Source organism: Phoxinus phoxinus (genome assembly GCF_949152265.1).
Source record: "Phoxinus phoxinus genome assembly, chromosome: 5".
In the NCBI taxonomy this organism is placed as follows: Eukaryota; Metazoa; Chordata; class Actinopteri; order Cypriniformes; family Leuciscidae; genus Phoxinus; species Phoxinus phoxinus.
This window is the reverse complement of record NC_136880.1, coordinates 6,222,115-6,248,023: the sequence shown is the minus strand read 5'-3', so window position 1 is coordinate 6,248,023 and position 25,909 is coordinate 6,222,115. Positions and strand designations below refer to the sequence as shown.

Genomic DNA, 25,909 nt, shown 5'->3' with positions numbered 1-25,909 from the left:
ACTCCAGAAAGGTCCTGGTTCCCACAGAGCCTGTTGATGAGGGAAGGGGTGGCACGTTTTGCGGACAGTACGCTCCCAAAATTGCTGGCCGTTAGGCGACCTTTCCGCAGGGCATGCCAGAGGTGATTGTCCTTTTGGCCCACTGTTGCTGTCTGAATGGCCATTATCTGGTCCAAGGACAGCCTTAAGGCAGCAAGAACAGCATCACTGCCCAGGCTTTTATTGGCAGCTACAATGCTGTGACTGCAGAGATGAAGAAGGGATCCCTGCTGAGTTTCTGGCTCAGGAGTCAGCAGCCAGGAAACCCCCGTGAAGCAACCCTGGAATTGATCCAGCAACCACTTGCGGTCCTCCGGGGTCACTGAACGAGTCAGTGGCTTGTAGCTACATCCAGGGAAAAGTTCCTCCACTGCCTTGACTGTGTCTGATGGACCACTAGGCTTTTTCCATCTGCACTCCACGTCCGTGGAGCTCAGGTTATGCACAGCCCAGATCATCAGAGCAGCAGCATGACTGCATTTATATTCTCCACGAGGACATTCACAGGAGGTAGAGGTGACATCGGCCGAGTCACCAGTGGAAACCTGAAGAGAAATAATTTTCTCCTATTTATTTCACAAATTTGTGAGAATTTCATTTATATGTTTAATGCATCAATGTGATGGTTCTAAATAAACTGAATGATGCAACACACTTTACATTGTTATTCATTTGTTTATTAATTTATTGATTTAATCAATGAATGAGATATTTCGAATGAGATATAGTAGAGATATTTCGTTTTGTGTTAGCTGGTGAATGTTAGATGATTGTATATTTGTAATGCCGTACCTCACAGCACATCCAATAAAAGTAAATGAAGTTGGACAAAAACTACGATAAAACCTGTTGGAAAGCATCTTTTGCAGCGATTTTTGTGTGAGCATATCAGTGAACATCCCTGACCACTCTGTGAGTTTCACGTCTTTGTAAACAAAAGTTTAATGCGTTTTAGGAAGGATTGTTCCTGTGCACCTATGCAGCCGGTGTGGGGGTGGGGATGATGGGGGGTGCTACCACAGAAACCGAAAATTCTCAGGCCAGCAGCATGTGTCCAAATTTCAGTCTTAACCATTCTATTTCATCAGAAACTTTTTGTGAAAAGACATTAATCGGTGTTTAATGAGATGGTTTAGCATGTGTGTGTAGTTTGTGTGTTTATTTCAAAGCCCTTTATGACACAGGACACTCTGCTGACAGGACAGGTTGAGGTCCATACTAATTTTATTCATGAAGTTATAGTTCATCCTTCATTTTAATAACATTTAATGTATTTTCTTAAAATCCACAAGTGAAAATTAAAAAGTGATGGTCAGCAAACCAGAAAGTGCACAACGCCACCGGTCTGATGCATGGTCTGCTCTTGGACCACCATCATATTCAGTTTATTAACTTGCCATGAATTATTACACAAATGTTCAGTAAATATATGAAGAGGTATGCCTAGGCTAAATATTGTTTTGACAGTGGCATTATAAAATGCTTATAAAAAGTAGCCTATCTAAAGTGAATGATAATGCTAACTAACGTTACCAACCTCCCTGCAAAACTCACCACAACTTTGTAGGTCTTGTCCCTCATGCTGGCCCTTACAAAACCCACAAGCTGACCCTCGGACACGCTACACTCAACTACATGACCCGATTTGAAGTGGTTTTCACCCCTTTGAACACTTTTGTTTCCATCCTTGAAAAAAGCCATCATGGCAGCCAAGGAGATCATGATTGCACTGATAAGTCTACCGTGCAAAAACGCAACACAGTTTTTTTTTTTTTTTATGATCTTCAGTCTTCACGGACCTTCGCGGGGTTAAACCAGACAGTTACACGACTTCCACCAATCAGATGCATCACTGTGGGATTGTTCAGGATTGACAGTGGCATCATAAAATGCTTGATATGACTCATACCATATGAAGGCTACAATAACCTATCTACAGTGAACGATAAGTAAGGGATAATGTAATTAATATTTTGTGTCAAATTATTGAATCAGCTTTTCGCGAGTTGTATTCGCTATAACAACCGCCTCGCTATACATTATCCCGCTTATTACATGGCTACCTACCAAATAAATCAATAATTTGACACAAACTATTAATTTAAAAAGGAATTTATTGATTTAAAAACGATTTATATGGCAGTCCGTTCCGTCTCTACTATTAGAATCTTGCTTCCATGGCAACGCTCTGACCTTCGCGGGGTTTACACGACATCCACCAATCAGATGCATCACTGTGGGATTGTGGGATTGTTTAGGATTGTGGGTAATGAAGTACTTATCCAAGACATCGCGAATAAAAGGCATTTATCTCAAATCAAGGTTAGTGCCCCATGAACTTTTGGCGTTTATATGAGCATATACAATCGCTTAGTACAGCCGTTGCTGGTTTTAAGTCTACCATGTATGGTTACGTTTTTATGGCTTATACCCTAAATGTCTATGGAGAAATTGTATTGAATTTTTACTTCCGGCACCGGCTGTGGGCGGGCGGGACTGTGATGCTCTATGGTTCCTCTCTCGAGTTTTTGACTATAATAGAATTGGCCATGGACCCATTTAACATTGGAGTCAATGGGCATGTCCGAAAATGTCATCTGCTTTGGTGCTGCAATGATATTGCATATCGCCACGATAACCGACCTCATCTGAGCTGCTTTAGGGGCCGTTCACATGTGTGTGCTCAGGTGCATTTTTTTCAAATGTAGATGCGCGAAAAGTGCGCTCAAATAGAGAGCGACGCTGTTGCAACTCGCCTCGCTTGTTTTCCCAGGCAAGGTGAATAAAAAAATCAAAGTAAGTTAGTCTTTAGGGCTTTAGTTTATGTTCACAGAAGCTGCGAGCCGGTCGCGAATTCCAGCGCGACGCTTCACGACACGCTTCAGTAACGGTCATAAAATACGAGTCTGGCCTGTGAGATGTGTAGCTAAACCAAACAAACAGTTTGCAACGACTGTATCAATCAAATATCAGCTTTTGGAAGGTAAGATATACAGGTAAAGATTAGGAGACTGCAAGAAGAAGAGAGAATAGAGATGAGAGAGGAAGAGCAGGTGTTGCATACTGTGCCCATGAGATTAACATTATTATAATGTATTCCTATTTAACACATATAAATGTTCTTTGCTAATTACAGTGGAAAATATAAGCTCAATTTAACAACACAAGCACCTATTAAATATAATTCCATAATAGTAGTATTGTATAAGTAAGGAATAATTGACGACAGGCCGTTGAATTATTATAAAAATAATGCACACCCGAGGTGGTAATGCGGTCACGACGCAAAGCGGAGTTACACCTCGGGTGTGCATTATTTTTATAATAATTCAACGGCCTGTCGTCAATTATTACCAAACCTCGAAATATTGTTCAGATGATGTATTTCAAGACGTTTGTAAAGTTTTTGTCATTAAAACGCTCTTGTATGTAGGACTAATTCCTTGCGCATCTAAACCCATGCTCCGTTGCTAATTCCAAAACGTCATTTTAGAGTTAGCGGAGGTTTGAGCCGCTGATAGCAGAGTAACGCTGGACACACACTTTAACCACTAAACATCCTCTGACTGTGAATGCACTAGCAGATTTTAAACACCGATGTGAACACAGACTGAACGCGCTGAAAACGCGTGCATGATCAGTCATATCAAATTACATTTGTTTATATTCAGTTTAATTTTCTATTGATTATATAGGACTATACTTTATTTATTAAAATTAAACTGCATGTTTCCATTGATTGTGAAGTTAGACATTGAAAATTGCAGATCAAGCGCATGGGGATGCATGGTTTTTCTTATGAATTGTATCCTATTTTCCGTTATTACAGAGTGAACTACGCGCAGTGATATGGAACTGTAATGCGGTCAAGACCTGCCGGAACTACTTTAGCCGTGTGGTTCCCTGAAAATAATTGCACACCTCAGAACGTCCGTCAACCAATCAGATTCAAGCATTCAACGGCCCTGTAGTATAAATATAAATATTTGTATGGCCCTCGAATATGTTATATTTCACCAGTAAGCACTGGGAGACTTCACTGTTTGTATCACTCCGCTTGTCTGTGTTTCCGCAACTTGCAACATGCCCCCGAACCCCCCTAGCAAGATCCCTTTAGCAAGGACCTCTTTATTGATAAAATCCTGTGTACGGCCCTGCTCATGCTGTTCACTTTTTATATAAAAAATAACATTATATTATTTATTCATAATGGCTAGGTTAAAATATAAAATATAGTTTGTGATATCTAGCTTTGCAGCAAAGGCTCTGTTGGCTTTTATTATTTGAGAAATAAAAACTTGTGTTAAATTTATGCAAATATTTTATTATTTGTATGACTACCTCACAAAGAGTCAAGTCCATGAAAAAATTAGTTTTATCCCTGGTCACAATTGTGACCAGTGGTAGAACACAGGGAGTCTAAGTCTATGGTGTATATAAATAAATACAAATCTCCAGAAATTAGTTTAAAGACTGGATTCAATTTTATTCGATTAACAAATAGGTAAACATTGTCTAGCTCAGTTTAAAAAATGACAAAATAGCAATCAGCATGGCACAAATATTTTAATAAAATTATGATAAAATAACAAATTATAGGAAATTGCTTAGAATGTAATCATTATAAATGACACAAAATAATTAAAATTAAATAAATGAAAGAAAAAAAAACTTCTAAAAAAACTAATAAAATAATAAATTAAAACAAACAAATAAATGAACAAATTAATATAAATAAACAAATTATTAAATATGAGCCTATGGTAGGAAACATGTAACAATGCCAAGGAACATGTAACAATTCATTAATAACAAGAAATCATCACAAAATGTATCAATCAACAGTCACAACTGTGTGCTGGTGTGGAACTCATTGATTAGATAACAACTCCCTCAGACGTTATGAAACGTCTTGAAGCACTCAATATGCTTTGGCCTGGCACACTTTTCACAACCAAATGATGTGCGACCATCACAGACACGACATCTGAGAAACCCATTTCCTTCAAACATAATTAATAATTACACAATCATTTCTCTTTTGTATAGCTTTGGCACTGGCATTGTGGCAGTAGTAGCATCTGAAGATGGCAATAAAGATGATGAAGCAGCTTCAAGTTTTTTTTTGAGAGATTTCATGTTTGAATTGTGACTTTTGGTTGGTCCTCGCATTCAATTTCCTCAAAATGATCAGATCCAAACAGTTCTGCAGTAGAATTCAAAATTATTGATGGTATGCGAGCTGAGTCACCAGTAAAATCCATGTCAGATACATACATCGCTATCAGTCGCTTTCTATTGCATCCTTCTCTATCTTAGGGGCCTCTGCTATATTACAAATTGCTGGCTCTGGCTCATCAGTGTCAAGTAAATCCAAAACGTGACCAAAAGTCAGTCTGAAAAACTGTTCATAAAAATAACACAGAATTACATATGGGGAACATAGACTCCCTGTGTTATACCACCGGTCACAATTGTAACCTCTTTATTTATCTGCAGTTTGACAACAGAATAAAGCATGTATTCATTTAATTTCAATGTGTATGTATAGATAACCCTTTCATGATGATATGTGCAAAAAATGTATGAGCTATTCAAAAAGGAACTTAGTACTCTTACCTGTCCTTTCTGAGATTTTATGTCATCCTACCGTTAAGATGGCAGCACCAGGGAATAAATGTGTGTGGTAACATGACCAAACATACCAATCATGTTAGACCTGCCCTAAACTCATATAGACATCTTACATTTTCACTATATATGAACATGTGCTTCATAATATGAGTTACTTTTCAATTTCACACTAAAATATGCAAAGAAAAATTGTGGTCACAATTGTGACCAGGGGGATTAAATGGGTTAAATGCAAATGTTCTTTGAGTATTTCAAGGTAATGCATGCCATGTACTCACTATACTCCTAATTACAAGAAGAAGAAAACTTCACACTGGATGTGTGACAGGCAGTAGAACGGGGGTTGGCCATTGAAAAATGTTCAGTCAAAAGATTTTTTTTTGCTTTAATCACTGCAGTTAACACATTTCATATATTTACATACATACACAAACACACACTCGTACATACATACAATCTAGTTTCGATTCATAACAAGACGAAACATAAATACAAATGAATTAATCTACAATTACCTTAATCAATACATATAAGAACCTACATCAACACATAACACCTTAGACTTCTTCTAAATAACAGCTTGTAATAAAGCTGACGAACTTCAATGGGAATGTTATTCCAGATGACAATAGCTCTATACAGGACGGTTTTCTTCATAAAATTAGTTTTTGGATAAGTGGTCATTATATGACCGTTATTTGCCTTTCTGGTGTTATGATTGTACACTATTTGATTAAACAGTCATTGTCAATGTGTTATATATCATAGTGCTTAAAGTCACTGTTATTCTTTGATTTAAATTGAGCCATGAAAGAGTAGAATACATCTGGTCTCTACTTGTTTTAATTGAGCAGCCCAACAAGTCTTGCTGCTTTATTTTGTACAACCTGAATTTTTGTCAAGTCCCTTTTAGATGCAGAGGACACACCTCAGTGCAGTTTGACAAGTGACATAATATGAATGACTCTGTTACTATTTTTAAAGTGTCCTGATTCACATAATGAATTTTTTTTTAGTTAATGCAGTGCCACATCCCATTCTGTTAACAATAGTATTTATGTGTTCTGTCCAAGAAAGACTACTATCAATAACCCAACCCAACAGTTTAGCCTGTTCTACTCGTTGTATGGTTTGCCTGGCTATATGTAACTTTAATTCCGATCCAAGCATCAATTTTTGTTTTGATCCAATGATCATACTTTTAGTTTTGGATACATTTAAGACTAATTTGTTTCCACTAACCCACTTAAACTTAATCATGTTCTGTTTAGATAATTGGATTCGGTGGATGTCATATGACTCTGAAGCATAGTAAACAGTTGAGTCATCTGCAAACATTGTCATTGATGCTTTTTTGACAGGTAAGGGCAAATCATTAGTAAAAACCGAAAACAAAAGAGGACCCAAACAACTTCCTTTTGGTAAACCACAAACTAAACCTTTATAATTAGATGAAGAACCATTATTAAAAACTTGCTGAGTTCTATGTGAAAGATAACTTTTCATTAGTGCAACAGCAGAAGGAGAGAATCCGTAGCTCTTCAATTTCTCAATTAAAATATGATGGTCTATTACATCAAAAGCGGAACTGAAGTCCAACATGACCACACCAACTAATTCAGAATTATCCATACTTCTAAGCCATCCATCGGTCATCTGTGTGAGAGCTGTACAGGTAGAATGTGCCTTTCTAAATGCATGCTGAAAGTAGTCATCAAATTATTATTCTGGAAATAATTACAAATTTGTGTATGAATAATATTTTCCATAACTGTACTGAGTGCAGGTAGAATACTTCTAGGTCTACAGTTAAGCCCATTATAAGATAATCGATTGTCTTTTATCAATGGAATAATTTTCCCTTCCTTCCACAGAGATGGATAAATCCCGCTCGCTATACACTGATTTAATATATGACACAACGGAGCAGCAATATATTCAGCTGTTTTATTCAATACTAGGCTGTCCAAGTTATCTGTGCCTGGACTACCATGTTGTCACGGTTTGGGTTTTGTTTCTTGTTCCTGGTTCTTGTCTTGTCATGTGATTCCGTTTGTCATGTGATCCTGCCATGTGTCTTGTCATTGGTTAATCGTCTGATTATTGTTCACAGGTGTCCCTTGTCTTGTCGTTAGTCTTGTGCATTTAAGCCCTCATGTTTGCCCTGTGTCTTTGTCTAGTATTGAATGTTTCCTGTTGTTGTTGTTGTTCTAGTTTCCAGCCTTTGTTTTATCATATGTTTATAATTAAAGTTGCATTTGGGTTCGCTACATCTTGCCTCCAGTGGAATCAATTCATTACACATGTGTTGGAAGAGACTTTAAAAGGGCCCTCACTTCTGCAGTTTGTACACAATTAAAGTTACACATTTTATCAGCCATGATTTCATTTTTGATCAGTTCACAGTAATTAAAATCTTGTGTTCTAAAACCTTTTCTTAAATTACTAACTTTATTTATAAAATAATTATTAAAATAATCTGCAATGTCTTTAGATTCTGTTATAAACTCTACAAAAGAAGGTGATGCATTTCTATTCCTACCCATAATTTGATTTAGGATATGCCAAAGCTTTTTGCCATCATGCTCAATTCTATTTTTGTAGTACTCTTTCTTTTTCCTTTTATTTATTTTAGTATCTTGGTTCCTTAATTTACAATATTTTAATATGTCCTCCAATAATCTTGTTTTCACAGCCACTTGTTTAGCTTCATCTCTTTGCTTCATCATATTTTTCAATGTTGATTTAATCCACCTTGCAGCGTGTGATTTTATTACCATATTTTTCATCAGTGCATATTTATCAACAATGTTCTAAAGCATACTCATGAAAACATCCAAAGAATATCCTGGGTTATGGCCACTGTACACATCTTTCCAATCAAAATTTTTTACTTCTCTCACAATCTTTTCAATAGCGGATACTTTATACAACCTTTTACAAGTACCAAAAATAGCTTTAGGAACTTTAGCTTTCTTATTAACAGCAATGAGATTATGGTCACTAAACCATACCTGTCAACACTCCCGTTTTCACCGGGACTCTCCCGTATTTCACACCCATCTCCCGCCCCCCTCCCGTTTTGTCCTTTCTCCCGTGAAACTCCCGTAATTTGTATTCCCAAACGTCGTTATATGAATAATCACATCAATATATTATTCCAAGGTTGCCCAGTTGCCAGATCTTGTATGAAACCCATCCTACTTGCGCAATCAACACATCATACACATTTCAACCCATTTGTGAGCTCAACCTGGCAACCTACAACTCAGTAGCGCTGTTGACGTGCGCAGATCGACGTTGGAAATTGAATAAAGCGATCACTGGTAGAAATGGGAGGAGAAGACTCCGTGGTAAATATTTCACGTAATTAACGCAGCATCCGTTTTTTTCTGTCATCCTTTTGCTGGCGTTACATTATATGATGCGCTTTTATTCTTGCAAATGCTTTTAAACCATTCACGCAAAGACAAATTGAGCGCCAGAATCGAGTTCTCTTTCGGCTTGAAGTTGACCGAACTAACACGCAATTCTGCAAAAATGTCCGTTTTGTCGAGTATCCTCATAAGAGCAGACTGAGCACTCTTAAATGAGTTAAATAGTTTTAAATGAACATAAAGAAGAGTTGTGAGAGAATGAGGCGCGTGTGAGATCCACGTCTCTGTCAGCAGCGGCTGCTCTTAAAGACACAGTAGCCAAAAAAAAGCTTTCTGTCAGTAAAGTTAATCAAAGAACAAAGGGAACAGAGAAAAACACTCACTGCTCTTGAAAAAATAACATTTGTAACTTAAATAAGGATTCATCTATGTATAATTTAACATTTATGCAGTGCAAACTTGATTACATTTCTGTATATTTCTTACCTTTTAGACAAATATTTAAAATATACTGTCTTTGTTGTTTCTACATTAATTTGGAGATTATATGTGAAATTATGACATTATAAAATATATAAAAAACATAAGGTTTTTATCGTGAGTAATCAGATTTATTTTTATTTTTAACCAAGCCCAGATGGCCACACCACCAAATTTATTTCTATCCTTTCTAAAAACATTAAAACCTTTAACTGGTAATTCAGAGTTTTGAATAGAGCTGCTAATATCATATTATAATATTAATTTAATACTTGTGCACTAAATGAATAATATCTTGTATCTTGTTCTTTATACTATAAATGTGCCAAAACCAAACCTTTACTAGTTTTGGTTGTACACATTAGTGTGATACAAGGAATATAATTACAAACATGTCAGAAACATAATCCTTTCCCCTCTAGGCAAAATTACCAATTTATCATACCTTAGTATTGCCTTTTCACCTTGGGCTCTGGCAGCTTTAAGCTTAGGCCACAATTCCTTTCTTCGTTGAAGCACAGCCAGCAGCAGAATACAGCGTTTTTAGTCGTTTTCGTGGATCCGTGTGAATGGGAATCGTTTTGACAATTAAAAAAAAAAACTAGTGAATTCGGATCAGACTGGCTTTGTTTTGAAGATATTTTGAAGAATGTCAGTAACCAAACAGTAGTCTGTACCCATTGACTTCCATAGTATGAAAAAACAAATACTATGGAAGTCAATGGGTACAGTCTACTGTTTGGTTACTGACATTCTTCAAAATATCTTTCTTTGTGTTCAGCAGAAGAAATAAATTAATACAGGTTTGAAACAACTTGAGGGTGAGTAAATAATGACAGAATTTTAATTTTAAAGTGAACTATCCCTTTAAGGTCGTAGTTCTTTTAATAATCTTTGTCGCTTGTTTTATACTCTTCCCATACTAATCGGTCCGATCTGGTGATTTTGTCCTTAGTCACCGAAAAGGCATTTGATCAGGATCATGGTGTTCATGTGTTACTTTTAATGACAGTACATTGTGTCCATGTTTCTTTTAATGACAGCTGTCAATATAACAACAGAACAATTATTTGAACTGTACATTGTGTCCATGTTTCTTTTAATGACAGCTGTCAATATAACAACTGAACAATTATTATTTCTGTGTTAGTGTTTGTGCAAAACTGTCCATGTCAGTCTTTACAGAATCAGTTCCTGTGGGCTCCACCTTCTGTAGGTGACGCCTGTTACGTCTGAGAAAAGCTCCACTTTGTCTCTGAACCAAATAGGACCGTGGCTCCTTTGTTGTGCTTCACCACTGGGCCTAATGTGCAGCATGTTTTCTTCAAGAGAACTTGATCTCCTGGGTCTAAGAGGGGAAGCATACAGACAGAATGTTGTTTGTCATAGAAGCGCTTGTAAGCTGCTTTAGCTTGTTTGTCCTTTTCAGCCACTTGTTCCAGTCTTAAAATCTTTTCTCTTTTGACTTATATGTCAGACCGAGACTTCAGTGAGAGTATTTCTCTTCACTTGTCCACTTTGACCAAAGTGGCCTGGATAAAGTCCAGCCTTTTTTCTTTTGGGTTTTATGCCAAACATGCTTCAGTGAGAGTATTTCTCTTCACTGGTCCAGTTTTATCCACTTACTAATAGTGATAAACACATAGTCTTAATTCTGTCAGGACCACTATCGTCGAATATGATTGACAATTAGCATACAGTTTGGATTGGCAGTATGGTTTTGTTCTGGGCGAGAACTCCCTGCAATGCCTAGCATGGATAAGACCAGAACAGAACCATACTGAATGTATGCAAATATATCTAATTCAAGATTTTAAAGTACAACATGATTCGAGAATTTATTCTGATTCGAGGCGAAACAGAATGCCAAATCCTGACTGGCGAGAGGAGGAGCTGGGGATGGACGAGGGTAATTCGCTCCTGATAAACTCGATAGCTGCTGATAATACTGAAGGAGCTTATATATGCAGTGGTTAAATTGGGCCGGGGCTCAGCTCTGTCACATAAGCCTGCTCGTTTGTGTCCTGATGTGGATGTTTGCAGTCAGTTGCCTACTGGAAATTGTCACATAAAATTTGATGAAGGTGATGCTTTTGAAAACGGCATGTCTATTTTGTCTCGGCGGAGCTGAGATGAGAACAATCGGAACACGGCCGAACTGATCACAGACCGGTTTTCTCATTTTTCTACTTTCAATATTAAATTTAAAAAACGATTGAACGAACGATACACAGATTATAAAGAATTTTGAATCAGCTACTGAAAACAGAAAAAAAAAATACTGACAATCAAATCATAAACAAGTTATTTAACTCAAATGTATGACAGGCAGTTTCATAAACTAAATAAATTCATCTTTTTTTTTGTTTTTCTTTTTTTTAATGAATACTGTAACTTTATGTTCCATTTTACAAACTCTTTGGTTACGGTGATATTTTTATATAAACATATGTTTTTCAAAAATAACTAATAATACAGTAAGTTGCATATGTATTGTATCTTTTATGTATTACGTTGGTAACAGTTTACAATATGGTTTAATTTGTTAACACTAGTTATCTACATTTGTTAAAAAATGTAAAAATTCTTTTTTAGCATTAAACGTTGTATCTATTATTATTTAATGGTCCTTAGCTTAAATGAACTAAAAATGCACAGTTATATTTTTATTAACTAACATTAACAAAGAGGAATATATACTGTATAGCTCAATTAATGTTAATGCATTATAATGATAACTAACAGGATCTTATTAATTAATTAATTTTTTTTGTCTGGATATTTATAGTGTTTTCATGCACAGCAATACGATGATAAAAATCAGTTCATTGAAATATCCCGCATTACTGGTTTACAAGTAAACCCCAGCATCCTTTAAAAAAAAACTGTCTACAAGTTTCTTTCTTCAAGTTTCGAGTCAAATTCTAAGGAATAGTTCATCCAAAATTGAAAATTTGCTTAGAAACACTTGATGAGAAGAGGACCATTGGTTTCCTAATCAGAACTCAGGAGAAGAGCGACTCATCAAACTCCTGCCTAACAGAGAAAGAGGATCTATACAGGCATCATAGTTGCATGAAGACCCAATGACCTCCTAGATATTTGTTCTTTATAGAGCTGTGTGATTAATGGTTAAAAGATTGCTATAATGATTCAAATACCCATGCACTCTTTTTTCCTAAATGACAACAATTAGACTATTTCTATTAAACCAGAGGTTCTCAAATGGTTTACAGTCGTGAGACTTTCACAGAGGTACGTAGTCACGAAGGGCATCAAAGTCTTTACTGCGCGACTTGCCAATGCAGGATACTCTGCGTGCAGGACCATCCAGAAATCTGGCAGTGATTTGTGTGATCCACTAGTAGAGATTTTAACGAGAGCCTCTTGCTCAGAAATGGGCAGGTACAGTATGTGCCGTGGCATGTAGAAATTTTTTTAATTGTGAGGGTGTGATCTGCATCAGCTCCAACAGGAACAAACAGTGTGGTTGCTGCCAATTTAATTGCACAATGTAGACAACAAACAGGAATTTAAAGGCCTTGCTTTAACAAAGATCACAATTCTCTCAGCATCGTCCAAAACTTCCTTCACACGGCCCAGCATTCCCTTGGTGGCCAACACCTCTCTAGTTAATGTACCAAAGCCGCACAGAGCGCAACTGCTTGCACGCATGTTACATCTCCTCTACTTTCCTGTCAGGGCTTTCGCTCCATCAGTACAGACATGTTGTCCACAAAAGCCCATGTGACGTTACAATGCCATCTAAGACTTTGAAAATCTCCTCCCCAGTTGCCCTGCCATCCAACGGTTTACAGCAAAGTACATCTTTCATAATTGTACCTTCATAAATGTAAATACCAGCAGTTGAGCTAAACTAGCTACACATTCATTCATCAATATGTAAAGTGTGTAATTCTCTGGCTTTTATGCGAAGAAATAGTTTTAAAACGTCTTCTGCCATATCAGTGATGCGACATGAAACAGTGCTGTCTGATGATGGCATCATCTTTATTGTTTATTTTTTTCCTTCCCCCTGATTACATTACACCAGCTACATCAGCAGCAGGAACTTCTCCACAATAGTATGGGGTTTCCCGTCTGTAACTCTGTAACTCACCATGTAGGATGCTTCCAGACCCTTCCTGTTAAGGTTATCTGAGACGGTAAAGCCTCTGGTGCTCTTCGCGTGGCGGTCAAATATGACAGAAATGTATATTTTAGATTCATTGTTTTTTTTTGTTTTTTTTTACGGTACTAAATTATATTTACGCAGTATTTATAATCCATGTATTCACTTTTTGAGCATAGACCTGAAAATTTAATTTCCAACTTAAACTGTCGTAAATCTTGAATGCTGTAGAGCAGACTTAAGTTTGATCTCTTTTCAAAGATGACACTTGGCAGATTATTGCTGAAGTGAAAAAAGTTTCAAAAAATGAAATTAAAAAAACTTTTTAATTTGTATATAAATTTACTCTAGCCTGACTAACGCCAGACCCAATTCTCGTTGAGACTTGGGTCTGGGAACCACATGTTAATTTTCTCGTATTTGAGGCGTGGTTTACGAATGCCCGGCGCCGTTTATTGGGTGCTAAGAATGTCTATCAAATGTGCCTGTACGTAGCTCATAGCCAATCGTTTCCATTATACCAGATGACGTATGTAGAGCGAAAGAAATTAGACAAGGAAGAAGACAATGGGTAAGATATTTTTGTGTAAACAATGACGTTCAGCGACTATTGCCGTTTGTGCAAGATAAACATGAGAGTCGAAGGTATATATGGATATAAACAAACAGTTTAGTTGTGTCGCATAGATGTCGTCATCGTCTTGCTGCTCCCTCCCCGTTCTGTGATTGGTTCCCTAGATGAGGCGAAAATCTGGTCCATGGTATCCAGACTGCCTTTCAGCGTGAATAAAATCGCGCTCCGTAAAGGCAGTATGGGGAAACCCAGGCTAATTTTACTCTAAAACTGTGAGAAAATCAAAGCCACAAATGTAATCAAGTTGTTCAAAATTTGAGCCTGATATCTAAAAAAAATAGCTTTCAGTAAGATTTTGTTTGGCCGCAGTACCAAAAGTTTCCACTAAATTAAATTCGTCTCCCATTCATTTCCAATGAGCTTATTTTATACCTTGAGGTAATGAACTAAACCATTACCATTTTACCTGTTCGAATCATGTCCATGATTTTTTTTGTGTGTGTGTTCACATAGCAAGTGACAACCTTTACCAAGTTTCGTACCATTCCAATGATTTTTGTATGTGAAATGTAAAAAACAAAAATGCCGGTTTTATGCAGTTATGAGAGAGTACTTTGGCACATATAACGCACTGTGGTCGGGGATTTTCTTCAATGCCAATGTATGTACAGTCAAATAAATGTATTTCTCATCAATTGTACGCCTCTTTGATGGTCTTTCTGCGAATTGGTGGCAATGGTGAAATGTTGTTTTGGCTTCAGATGCATTGCTGTCAGAATCGGTGTCAACCGTAGCATGCGGTTCACTCACCCTCACTACTGAAGCGCTGTCAGAGGGACCTGGGGTACACAGCTTTTCTGCGTCGTTATCTATAGCCGTGTGCTGTCGATACCAATTACATGCGGCAAGTCAAGATGTGCACTTACGCATGACACTTGAGTGGATGCATTTTTTGACTGCAAAATAAAGGGTAATTTGATTGGATATTATGGATCATTTGACCTTTTATGGCACAGCCATTTTTGTGTTTGTACACTAGAGGGGGCATGCGCTTATATATTTTACCTGCAAGAAACACATGCTTAGTTTAATTTTATTTAAAGGGGTCCTGAACTGCATTGTTTTGTTTCATGGGGTGCACTTATAATGTAAGTATGACTTTTACATTTAAAAAAATTGTCTTAATTTAGAAATAAAAGGCATTTTTCCTGCCATGTTTTAAGTCCCCTGATTTGAACGCTCTGTTTGAAGAGGCGTGTCTGCTGTGATTGGCTTCTTTGAGACTTCAGTGTAAACGCCCACTGCTGTGATTAGCTGCTGTGAGGCTTCAGTGTAAACGTCCACTGCTGTGATTGGCTGCTGTGAGGCTTCAATGTAAACACTAACTGCTGTGATTGGCTGCTGTGAGGCTTCATTGTAAACATCCACTGATTTGATTGGGTAACATCTTTGCATATGAAATTGAAAGTAAAACTTGTAAGCACGTTTTAACTATTACAGCTCTCAAGGTTAAGGGATGGGCACGATTAATCGACGATCGATAATTGATCATTAAGAATTTCGTCGATCACGTTTATATGTCAGTCCCCTTAGAGCGGGTATTTTCGGCGGCTGGACTGACGGTCACAGGTTGCGGTCGTGTCTGACCCCAGATCATGTCAACATGGTTATCTTTCTTAACAAATACCAGTAGACTGGTGCAGAAGTTGTATGTGAGTTACTAGCTATAAACAGACTAGCTCGCGTCACATGGAAAGGTAGTCACATATCACTTAATGCTTACAAGTAAACATTTTTATTAATATTTGGTTGGGATGAGTCACTGAGTATTTAATTATAGAATATCGAATAGATTGTGTGATTATTGTCTAAAATAATCTCCATGTGTTCGGTGCTGATGCAGTGGTGACGCGCGTGTTCATGTAACATGTAAGGGTGGCGCTGCCAATAATGCACCTAAAAGCTGTCACAAAGAACCGGCAAAATTAATGATTATGACTATGTAATATATAGCAAGGAGACATTTTAATTGTTTATTAATAAACAAGTGTTTTCAGTGTCGGCTGCAAAGAAGTTGGCGATGCTGACTCGCCGGAGAGAAATGCACATTTCATACCATTACATAGTTTTCTTTCTTATTGAATTGCTCTGTTTAATTTTGAAATGTTCTGTTTAAAAGTAGAGATTTCAAGCGTTCTGTAGATAATAGATATATTTCTCAGGTCTGTGAGGCAAGTAGGCTATGCTGAGTTTCGGTTCATTTATGAGACGAGCTCCAGTTCACGCGCCGGCGCCTCCGTGTTGTGATTATCTATTGTCTGCTATATTTAATTACTATTACATTTTTATATAATTTCATTCACTGTGTTAATGAGTTTAACACACTAAATGTGTCAGAAAGATTAACATAAAGATGAGTAAAAGTGTAACATTACCACATTATGTGCTATCCTTGGCTACACACATTGTGTTAAAAAGGTATTTAAAATCCTAAACAAAACGTTAGCATTTGACATAATAAATATAAAGTCTGTGGTTGATTTATCTTATTTATTATAATGAAATATCAACAATTAAATTCAATCCAAAATAGAACAATACAATTTAACCCTCTGGGGACCAAAAACGCGCCGGAGCGTTTGCCTCGGTTTTTTTCACATAGCAGCAAAATAGACTTAAAATACTCCCGTCATTTTTTGTCATACAGGCTTAAGAAATATGAAAACATAAACTGTTAAATGTCTTCTTTTTTATGGGTTCACTTAAAATTGAAATAAAACATTGTGCTTTTGTAAAATAAAGAAAGTAAACAGGGTGTGCTTTCTGCCTCTCCGTCTCCGTGAACTTTTTTTCTAGTGCACATCTGTAAACTTAAAACTCAGTGAATACTATTCACTCAGACATGAGCTATATATCTCTATAATCATTTAAGTGTGTAGTTTTAAATTATCTAATTCAAAACTAAAACAAATATTCTCTGTTTATGTAATCTATATAAAAAGAGAGATCAGCCGTTCTCATTATCGTTCTGGCACCTCATTACTCTGCTAATTTGACATGCCCACGGAGAGCGCGTGCTATTGAAACGCAGATGATCTGAAGCAACACATGCAAACCAGTCAACGCCCACAACAGCTGGATAACACACTGAGCCTACTTTACGTTGAGACGCTGTGAGGAATAGTAATATCATGATAATCCTGGAAATTTTACCTCAAACGGGCTGGAGTAGCCTAACAACGGATCCAGCAGCAGATCATCAGTAAGTGCTTTGTTCTAATAGCGATATGAAATTGTGTCTATAAACCGCAAAAGACTGTTTAAATTTGAATCGCGTTTCTGTGTTTGAATGAATGCACGGCACATATGCTGTTGTTTACTACAGCTCGCGCGTGTCTGTGTGTGAATGAATTTAGCTTTTAGCAAACTATCTATATTGCCTACTGAGATGAGTAAAAATCGACTGAATACGTTGAAATAAAATGTCTTTGTATAAGCCACATATTAAACTGCAAATTAACATTTATGCCCTAATATATATTATAAAAGACGATATGTTACAGACGAAATATGAAAGACAACATTTCGTTTTGGATTAGGGATGCAAATTATCGATTAATTAACGATTAACTGATAAGCGGCTATTTTCCTGAGAATGTAAATTTCTCGCGGTATCAATAGTGTCTTTAACATAAAAAGCAAAATATTGCTGTTTAGGGATGTCAATTTTCACAAATTCCCATGATCGATGGATGAATGTTTCGATGTCATTGATTATTTAATTATCAAATATAATGACTACTATACAACGCGTCACCAGCGCCGCCTCAGATGCAGAGTGTGTGACTGTGGACGTGCTCTCCCTGAACACCGCACTGAAGACGGCAACTAAACCCAATGCATTCACAACCATTTAATACAATAGTGTTCTCATGTTATGTAATATGTCAGTCCCAAATAATTCATCGTTATTATTAGTCGTGCATTTCTGTTTGACCTGCGCGCGCTGAATGAATAGGCTACCGTTAAACTGGAGCACTTAGTTTGCTAGCGCGTTATTTAACTCAAAGAAACGCATCCTATATGAGATTCACCAGATGTATTCTAAATAAACATAATATTACAAATTATTTCTGCACAAAATGACGCGAATGCACAAGTGAACTTGAACTAAGTTACGTGCCATTCATTCAGAATGATCATGTTGTGGACGCGCTCTTCCTGGAGCAACGCGACACGGCAACTAAACTCAAATAATGCACAATGTTTTATTACAATATTGTTCTCTTTATAATGTTATGTAATATGACAGTCCTGCCAATAGTCATTATTAGTCGTGCAGTGCCGTTTGAGCCGCGCGCGCTGAAGCTGATCACGCGCACTACAGCGTTCATTCAAGGGATGCATCCAATATAAGATAACTCAGATATAGATAGGCATACACAAAATAAACACAATATTACAACTTACATTTGCACAAAACAAAGGCTGCGAATGAACACACAAACTTATAGTCATAATGAAGGTGTAAAATGGTCCCAAACAAAACGCACTCACTTTGTTTTGCGGTTGAGCAGAGCGCGCACGCGCATGAACCTGCTTAATCGATGAAATGTATTATCGACAATTAAACCATCGTCGATTAATCGTTGACATCCCTATTTTGGATAGATTATAAAGTGTTTACTGCCACATCAAAACCTAATTTACAAAGTGCAAACAAAATCTTAAAAGGTCAATATAAGCCTTCTCTTTAAATTATTTTTGTGTATTATTAGTGACAAATTTGGGGAGAGGATAGCCTACATCCAAAACTTTCTGAAAAAACTAATGAGAAATATAGCTGCAAGCAGCAACACGGGGCCAAGCCCAGAAAGGGCTGTAGCGCAATGCAGAGCCAGAAGAGATAAAAGAGCAGAAATAGAATATACATGAAGAACAGATATCTTCAGAAGTACAGATAGGATGAAATGAAAAATGAACAGAAGTTCTGATGAGAACAAACACAGAATGAAGAGGAAAAAACACTTATTTCCAATCCAAGAGTAAGAAAGAAATGGGCTGCAGCGCAATGCAGAGCCAGAAGGGCAAAAAGAGCAGAAATAGAATGTACATGAAGAACAGATATCTTCAGAAGTACAGATAGGATGAAATCAAAATGAACAGACGTTCTGATGAGAACGAACACAGAATGAAGAAAAAAAACACTTATTTCCAATCCTACAAAAGATTAGTATCGCTCTTATCTGGATAATAAAGGAATTATTCATACACATTTTGAAAGTTGTCCCACACGGACTTGAACCCACTATCTATGGGTCAGGTGCTTGTCACTCAGCTCTTTGCCCAAGTAGGCAGATGGGTTTATACACCACTAAGGCTATGTTTACACAGAAACGATCTGAAGAGAAAATGCAAAAGTGGTGTTTCGTTATTACTCTATTCTGCGTTTAGTCGAGTGTTTTGGGAGGGAAATCTGTGTGCATATGGTGACGTAAAAGTGTGTGAAATTTGATGTATGCACTCCAGGCGGCTAGGTGGCAATGTGAAGCACTGCCACACAACAACACCCAAGTCTGTGCACATGTGTACAACCTTCCTTTAACATGTCTCCCTAGTAGCGCAAAATCTAAACAACTGTACAACTGCGTAAAATACTCTTGAATGTAGATCAGAGCTGCTAGGGCATCTTGAAGATCCGATGCATGGAAATAATCCGACATGTTTGTTATTTTCCTGTACTAGCGTATGCCTGTGACGTAACCATGTACGCGACGAGAGCCACCGTGAGCAGACTTTTGCGTTTTTACCCTTTACACGGGAACGCGACGGTGGAGAAATTGACAGTTTGAAGTCCACATACAGTGTCCTTATGCAAATGTCCACCAAAGGTAAGCTAACAGATCAAGTCTACGTTAGTTGCAAAATGTTTTTAATGTAAAGACTTCACTTATTGCACTTTGTTGAATGAATGTAATATTTCAGATTTCGTCATAACCAAGTCATAACCACCTCCCATATGCCAATCAAAAGATTATCTGCGGCATGAACTTCTGTAAAGTGTACAACTGATTGAAAATGGTAATGAACAATGAATATATTCAAACTTGTTATTGAAAATGTATCATTTTGTGATTTTGATTATTGCTTTTCCCCTTCTAACAATAGAGATGACATTCTTCTCTTCAACTTTCAATTGAGAAAATGTTCTGAAAAAAAAAAACTGGAAACCTATGCAGACAGTCAAGTTATTTTACAACTAAATACATAATCTCCACATTAACAATGTTGAATGGATGGCTTGTATTACATTTGGCCTATGTATAGTTACTTTAATATGTGCCAGCCAAAAGAGGATGGCATGCCCCTGCTGAGTCTGGTTCCTCTCAAGGTTTCTTCCTTTGCCACTATGCTGATTTTATTCCACCCTTTGACCCTTGATGTTCCACAATTCTATTTAAGGGAGTTTTTCCTTGCCACTGTCGCCTTTTGGCTTGCTCACTGGGGTATGAAGGCACAACATGTTTAAAATAAAAATGTAATATTTTTATTAATAAAATAATTAAAATATATATTTTGTCTCTGTGGTCATTTACTTCATTTTAACCTCTATTTTCTACTTGTACTGAATGGATATAGACACTACATTTAGTATATTAATTGATCATACACAAACTTGATGTCTTTAACTATGTATGCAATAAAAGAGCTTGGTGGATGGGAACATTTACATAATTTTCATTTAATTTGTAGTAGGCTATTATTTAAGAGTGGTTTTTATAGTTTTGATTTAATTTGTAGTAGGCTATTATTTAAGAGTGGTTTTTATAGTTTTGACTTCTTGTAACTGACTGTCTTCAGGACAACAGTTAAAATGTTGTCTAACCTAAATGGTAAATATGCTATTGTGTGATATTTTTTTTTAAAATATTTATTATATACTTTATAAAGTATAATTGTCAGTGATCTTTTGGAACAGACAGAAATAATTAGCTCTGCTCTCTAGCTCATTACACACAATGCACAATGCAAAGAAATTGACATGAAAATGAACCCATGAAGGCAAAAAAAATTCTATGAAGAAAACTGCTATTGCAAGAATAGTGTCACATTGTTAATGTGTTTTCTGTTGTTCCCATGGACTTTTAGGTTGTTTTTCTCATTCAGTGTTTTTCTTCATCTCTGTCGTCATTTTCATTAGTTCATTTTCGTCACCTGTTTAGTTAATTAGTCATCATCATCATCACCTGTCGTCACTCGTTGTCATCTGTGTATTTAAGTTCCTGTCTTTCACCTTTCAGTTGTCGGTCAATGTTTATGTTACTGTGTTTGTGTGTTACCCTTCAGCCTGTACCAGCCTTTTGTAAGTTTATTCTAGTAAAAGTTTGTTTTGGAGTATTGTTCCCGTCTGCCTGTCTTCATCCGCACCATACCCGTGACAGATTGACCGACCCAAAGAGTTATGGAGGAGGACACTATGGAGGCATTTCTGTTTAACCAGAATGGGTGTTCCATGGAGGAATTCGTTGAGTTGTACCTCCACCTCCATCAAGATGTGTACTGGAGTGAGAACGAGTTGAAGCAGCGCTTCTGGTGCGGACTGGATGATCCCCGGGACCAGTTACTTCTGTTGGGAGACTTAAATCGACCTTTTTGTGACTTTTTAGATAAAGCCCTTTTGGTGTCTGGGTCTTTCCTCGCGGTCTCACCTGTCGCTCCGGAACTTCAGGAGCCCGCTGATCCTGCGCCAGAGCCTGCTGATCCTGCGCCAGAGCCTGCTGATCCTGCGCCAGAGCCCGCTGATCCTGCGCCAGAGCCCGCTGATCCTGCGCCAGAGCCCGCTGATCCTGCGCCAGAGCCCTCATCACTGCCCAGCACAGAGCCCTCATCGCTGCCCAGCACAGAGCCCTCATCACTGCCCAGCACAGAGCCCTCATCGCTGCCCAGCACAGAGCCCTCATCGCTGCCCAGCACAGAGCCCTCATCGCTGCCCAGCACAGAGCCCTCATCGCTGCCCAGCACAGAGCCCTCATCGCTGCCCAGCACAGAGCCCTCATCGCTGCCCAGCACAGAGCCCTCATCGCTGCCCAGCACAGAGCCCTCATCGCTGCCCAGCACAGAGCCCTCATCGCTGCCCAGCACAGAGCCCTCATCGCTGCCCGGCACAGAGCCCTCATCGCTGCCCGGCACAGAGCCCTCATCGCTGCCCGGCACAGAGCCCTCATCGCTGCCCGGCACAGAGCCCTCATCGCTGCCCGGCACAGAGCCCTCATCGCTGCCCGGCACAGAGCTTCCTGCACCGCTGGTCCCGTCCAGCCCAGAGCTTCCTGCACCGCTGGTCCCGTCCAGCCCAGAGCTTTCTGCACCGCTGGTCCCGTCCAGCCCAGAGCTTCCTGCACCGCTGGTCCCGTCCAGCCCAGAGCTTCCTGCACCGCTGGTACCGTCCAGCCCAGAGCTTCCTGCACCGCTGGTCCCGTCCAGCCCAGAGCTTCCTGCACCGCTGGTCCCGTCCAGCCCAGAGCTTTCTGCACCGCTGGTCCCGTCCAGCCCAGAGCTTCCTGCACCGCTGGTCCCGTCCAGCCCAGAGCTTCCTGCACCGCTGGTCCCGTCCAGCCCAGGGCCTTCGCCGCTGGTCCCGCTCAGCCCAGAGCCTTCGCCGCTGGTCCCGTCCAGCCCAGGACCGCCTTCGCCGCTGGCCCCGGTCAGCTCAGAGCCCTCTTCGCCGCGGGTCCAGTCCAGTGCTGATCTCCCCAAGAAAATTTTGGGGGGGGGCAATAAGTCCTCTGAGGGGATCGTGGAGGCCCTTCCGACACGGTCGCCATGGCCGCCCGAAGGGTCCTCACCGCCATGGCCGCCCGAAGGGTCCTCACCGCCATGGCCGCCCGAAGGGTCCTCACCGCCATGGCCGCCCGAAGGGTCCTCACCGCCAGGGCCGCCCGAAGGGTCCTCACCGCCATGGCCGCCCGAAGGGTCCTCACCGCCATGGACGCCCGAAGGGTCCTCACCGCCATGGCCGCCCGAGGGGTCGTCTCCGCCGTGGCCGCCCGAGGGGTCGTCTCCGCCGTGGCCACTCGAAGGGTCCGCACCACCATGGACGCCTGAGGGTCCGTCTGCTCCGCCATGGCCACGCCCTCATCCTGCTCCGCCCTGGCCACCTGCACGTCCTGCTCCGCCCTGGAGGCTTCCTGCTCCAGATCGGCCACCTGTTCATCAGCCTCCAGGGCGCCCACCCTCCCACCCCTTTGGATGTTTTACGGCGCGAGGACGCGCCTGGGGGGAGGGGGGGGGGTTCTGTCACATTGTTAATGTGTTTTCTGTTGTTCCCATGGACTTTTAGGTTGTTTTTCTCATTCAGTGTTTTTCTTCATCTCTGTCGTCATTTTCATTAGTTCATTTTCGTCACCTGTTTAGTTAATTAGTCATCATCATCATCACCTGTCGTCACTCGTTGTCATCTGTGTATTTAAGTTCCTGTCTTTCACCTTTCAGTTGTCGGTCAATGTTTATGTTACTGTGTTTGTGTGTTACCCTTCAGCCTGTACCAGCCTTTTGTAAGTTTATTCTAGTAAAAGTTTGTTTTGGAGTATTGTTCCCGTCTGCCTGTCTTCATCCGCACCATACCCGTGACAAATAGCAGAAATTCAAGGACCGCTTTAGCAATCCTGTTTGATCACACAACTTTCTGGATACTCTAGACTTCAGGTGAGATTCAACAGAATGAACAATGTTTCTAATCGCAAATTTTTTCCTGGATTATAAAGGAACAATTTTATAAAGTTGTCATACACAGGACTCGAACTCACAATCTATTGGTGATGTGACTGTTACTCACCTAGTTGCACCATTGGTTAAACCTTTTAATAACTGTTTTTACCTTGATGCCAAAATTAATTTAATCAATTGTGAATATATGAATGTGCCACATATTATATTCTTGAGTTACTTCTCAGAAAGACACTGTCTGTAACAAAATGATTTGAGCGTATGGCACATTGTTTAACAGCTTACACTTAAGCAAAACAAAAACGGCAGACATTTAATTTACATGTTAAAAAAAAAAGGTGCAAAGGTAAAAATAATCTCAAAATGAACCAAAGTGAACATGGGAATTAACACATACTTATTTCTAATCTAAGAGGAAGAATGATTAGTACAATGATTATATGTAAATGTATTGTACAGGAATGTGTATATATTTGTTGCAATGTTTTGATTTCAAAAACAAGTACTGCAAGTACTGCAAGTACAGCAGTGCAGCAAGCATTTAAGCACAAAGAGCAGTGCGGAGCCATAAGAGCAAAAGATTAGAACAACACAGGAATAGACATCACATAATATACAATTTGACAAAGTCACCCCAAGAGGGATTTGTACCCACGACCAGAATGGTTTGGGATACATAGCACATGGTTTAGCAGCTTGCGCCACTCGGAGGATGCTGGTTTAGGAAGCTGCAGAGAGGTTTCAGTGTAAGAATGAGCACACGAAAGCAAGTTAACAAGATTAGCATGCTAAGCTAGCTTAATGCTAATGTAGCTAATTACTTATGATGTGGTACATGGTACAAATTATATATCCACGGATTCGTCATGATGCAAGGAGTTGATAGACACCAATTTTATAATTTTCACTTCAATTGTTTACAAGTTACAGCCTCTGAACCAATTTAGGGTCATCCTCGTTAACTTTGTGACATCATAACTTTTGAACAGAGATGAATATGAAAAATCGGGGACAGTACTTCTGTACGGCTTTGTCCAAAGATCATGTGAGCAAATTTAGGACGATTTTGAACCAATTTTGAAAGAGGAGTAGCAAAATAACTGTTTTACATTGGTTCCAATATGGCGGCCAGTCACATTGTTGGAAAATGACAAATGAGACATCGTTGGAATCGGCATAAGCCAAGGAATATAATGGCATAAAGAAATCAAATTTCAAGCAATGTTTGCAAAAGTTATAAGCGTTTTTGCAAAAAAACATTATATCTCTGGAACACTAGGTGGCGCTGTGATAAAACTTATCAGGTACCTTCGGGTCATGCTAATGATGATCCATACCAAATTTGGTGAAAAAATTTCAAATAGTTTAAAAGATATTGCAAATTACGACAAAATTCAAAATGGCGGACACATGGTACCGCCTACCATGGCAGAATCTATATCGACAGATTCGGCATGATCCAAGGAATCGATTGACATCAAGTTTATAATTTTCTGACAATCCGTTCACGAGTTATTGGCCAAAATAGCCATTTTCCGTATCTCATGACCAGTAGGTGGCACTGTTTCCAACTTTGGCATGGACCCTCAGATCAAGCTTCCGATGAAGCATACCAATTTTCATTTCAATGCATTAAAGTTTGGCCGAGATACAGCCTCTGAACCAATTTTGGGTCGACCTCATTAAATTTGTGAAGCTAATGAAGCTAATGGTTATCCTGATAGCTGAAGAGCCACATTAGAAAGAATGGCATCTGGTTAGCATGCTAACCAATTATTATGCTAAGCTAACTAGCATAAGGCAACAAACACAGGCTAGGTCAACTTCGAAGATGAATATCTCGGGAACGGTAGCAAATATAAAAAATCTATTCAGTCATTTCTGTGCGTCTCAGTCCAAAGAACATCTGATCAAATTTTGGACAAAATTTAGCAAGATTTGAAGGAGAAG

At 39.0% G+C, this 25,909-nt stretch overlaps 1 protein-coding gene and 1 long non-coding RNA gene across 2 annotated transcripts in view; both read left to right on the top strand.

Moving 5' to 3' along the window:
- LOC306999441 (uncharacterized protein) overlaps positions 1-23,869 on the top strand; it is a 135,682-nt gene extending 111,813 nt beyond the window's left edge. The window contains exons 2-3 of the mRNA XM_079614115.1: positions 21,341-22,009; positions 22,333-23,869. Of these exons, the coding sequence (XP_079470241.1) occupies positions 21,699-22,009; positions 22,333-22,981 (960 nt within the window). The 5' untranslated portion in view covers positions 21,341-21,698 and the 3' untranslated portion in view covers positions 22,982-23,869. The remainder of the gene's footprint in view (positions 1-21,340; positions 22,010-22,332) is intronic.
- LOC306999257 lies at positions 20,075-20,751 on the top strand. Its single transcript, XR_013797797.1, has 3 exons — positions 20,075-20,127; positions 20,222-20,317; positions 20,405-20,751. It is a non-coding gene; the product is annotated as an uncharacterized lncRNA (long non-coding RNA).
- Positions 23,870-25,909: the final 2,040 nt, after the last annotated feature.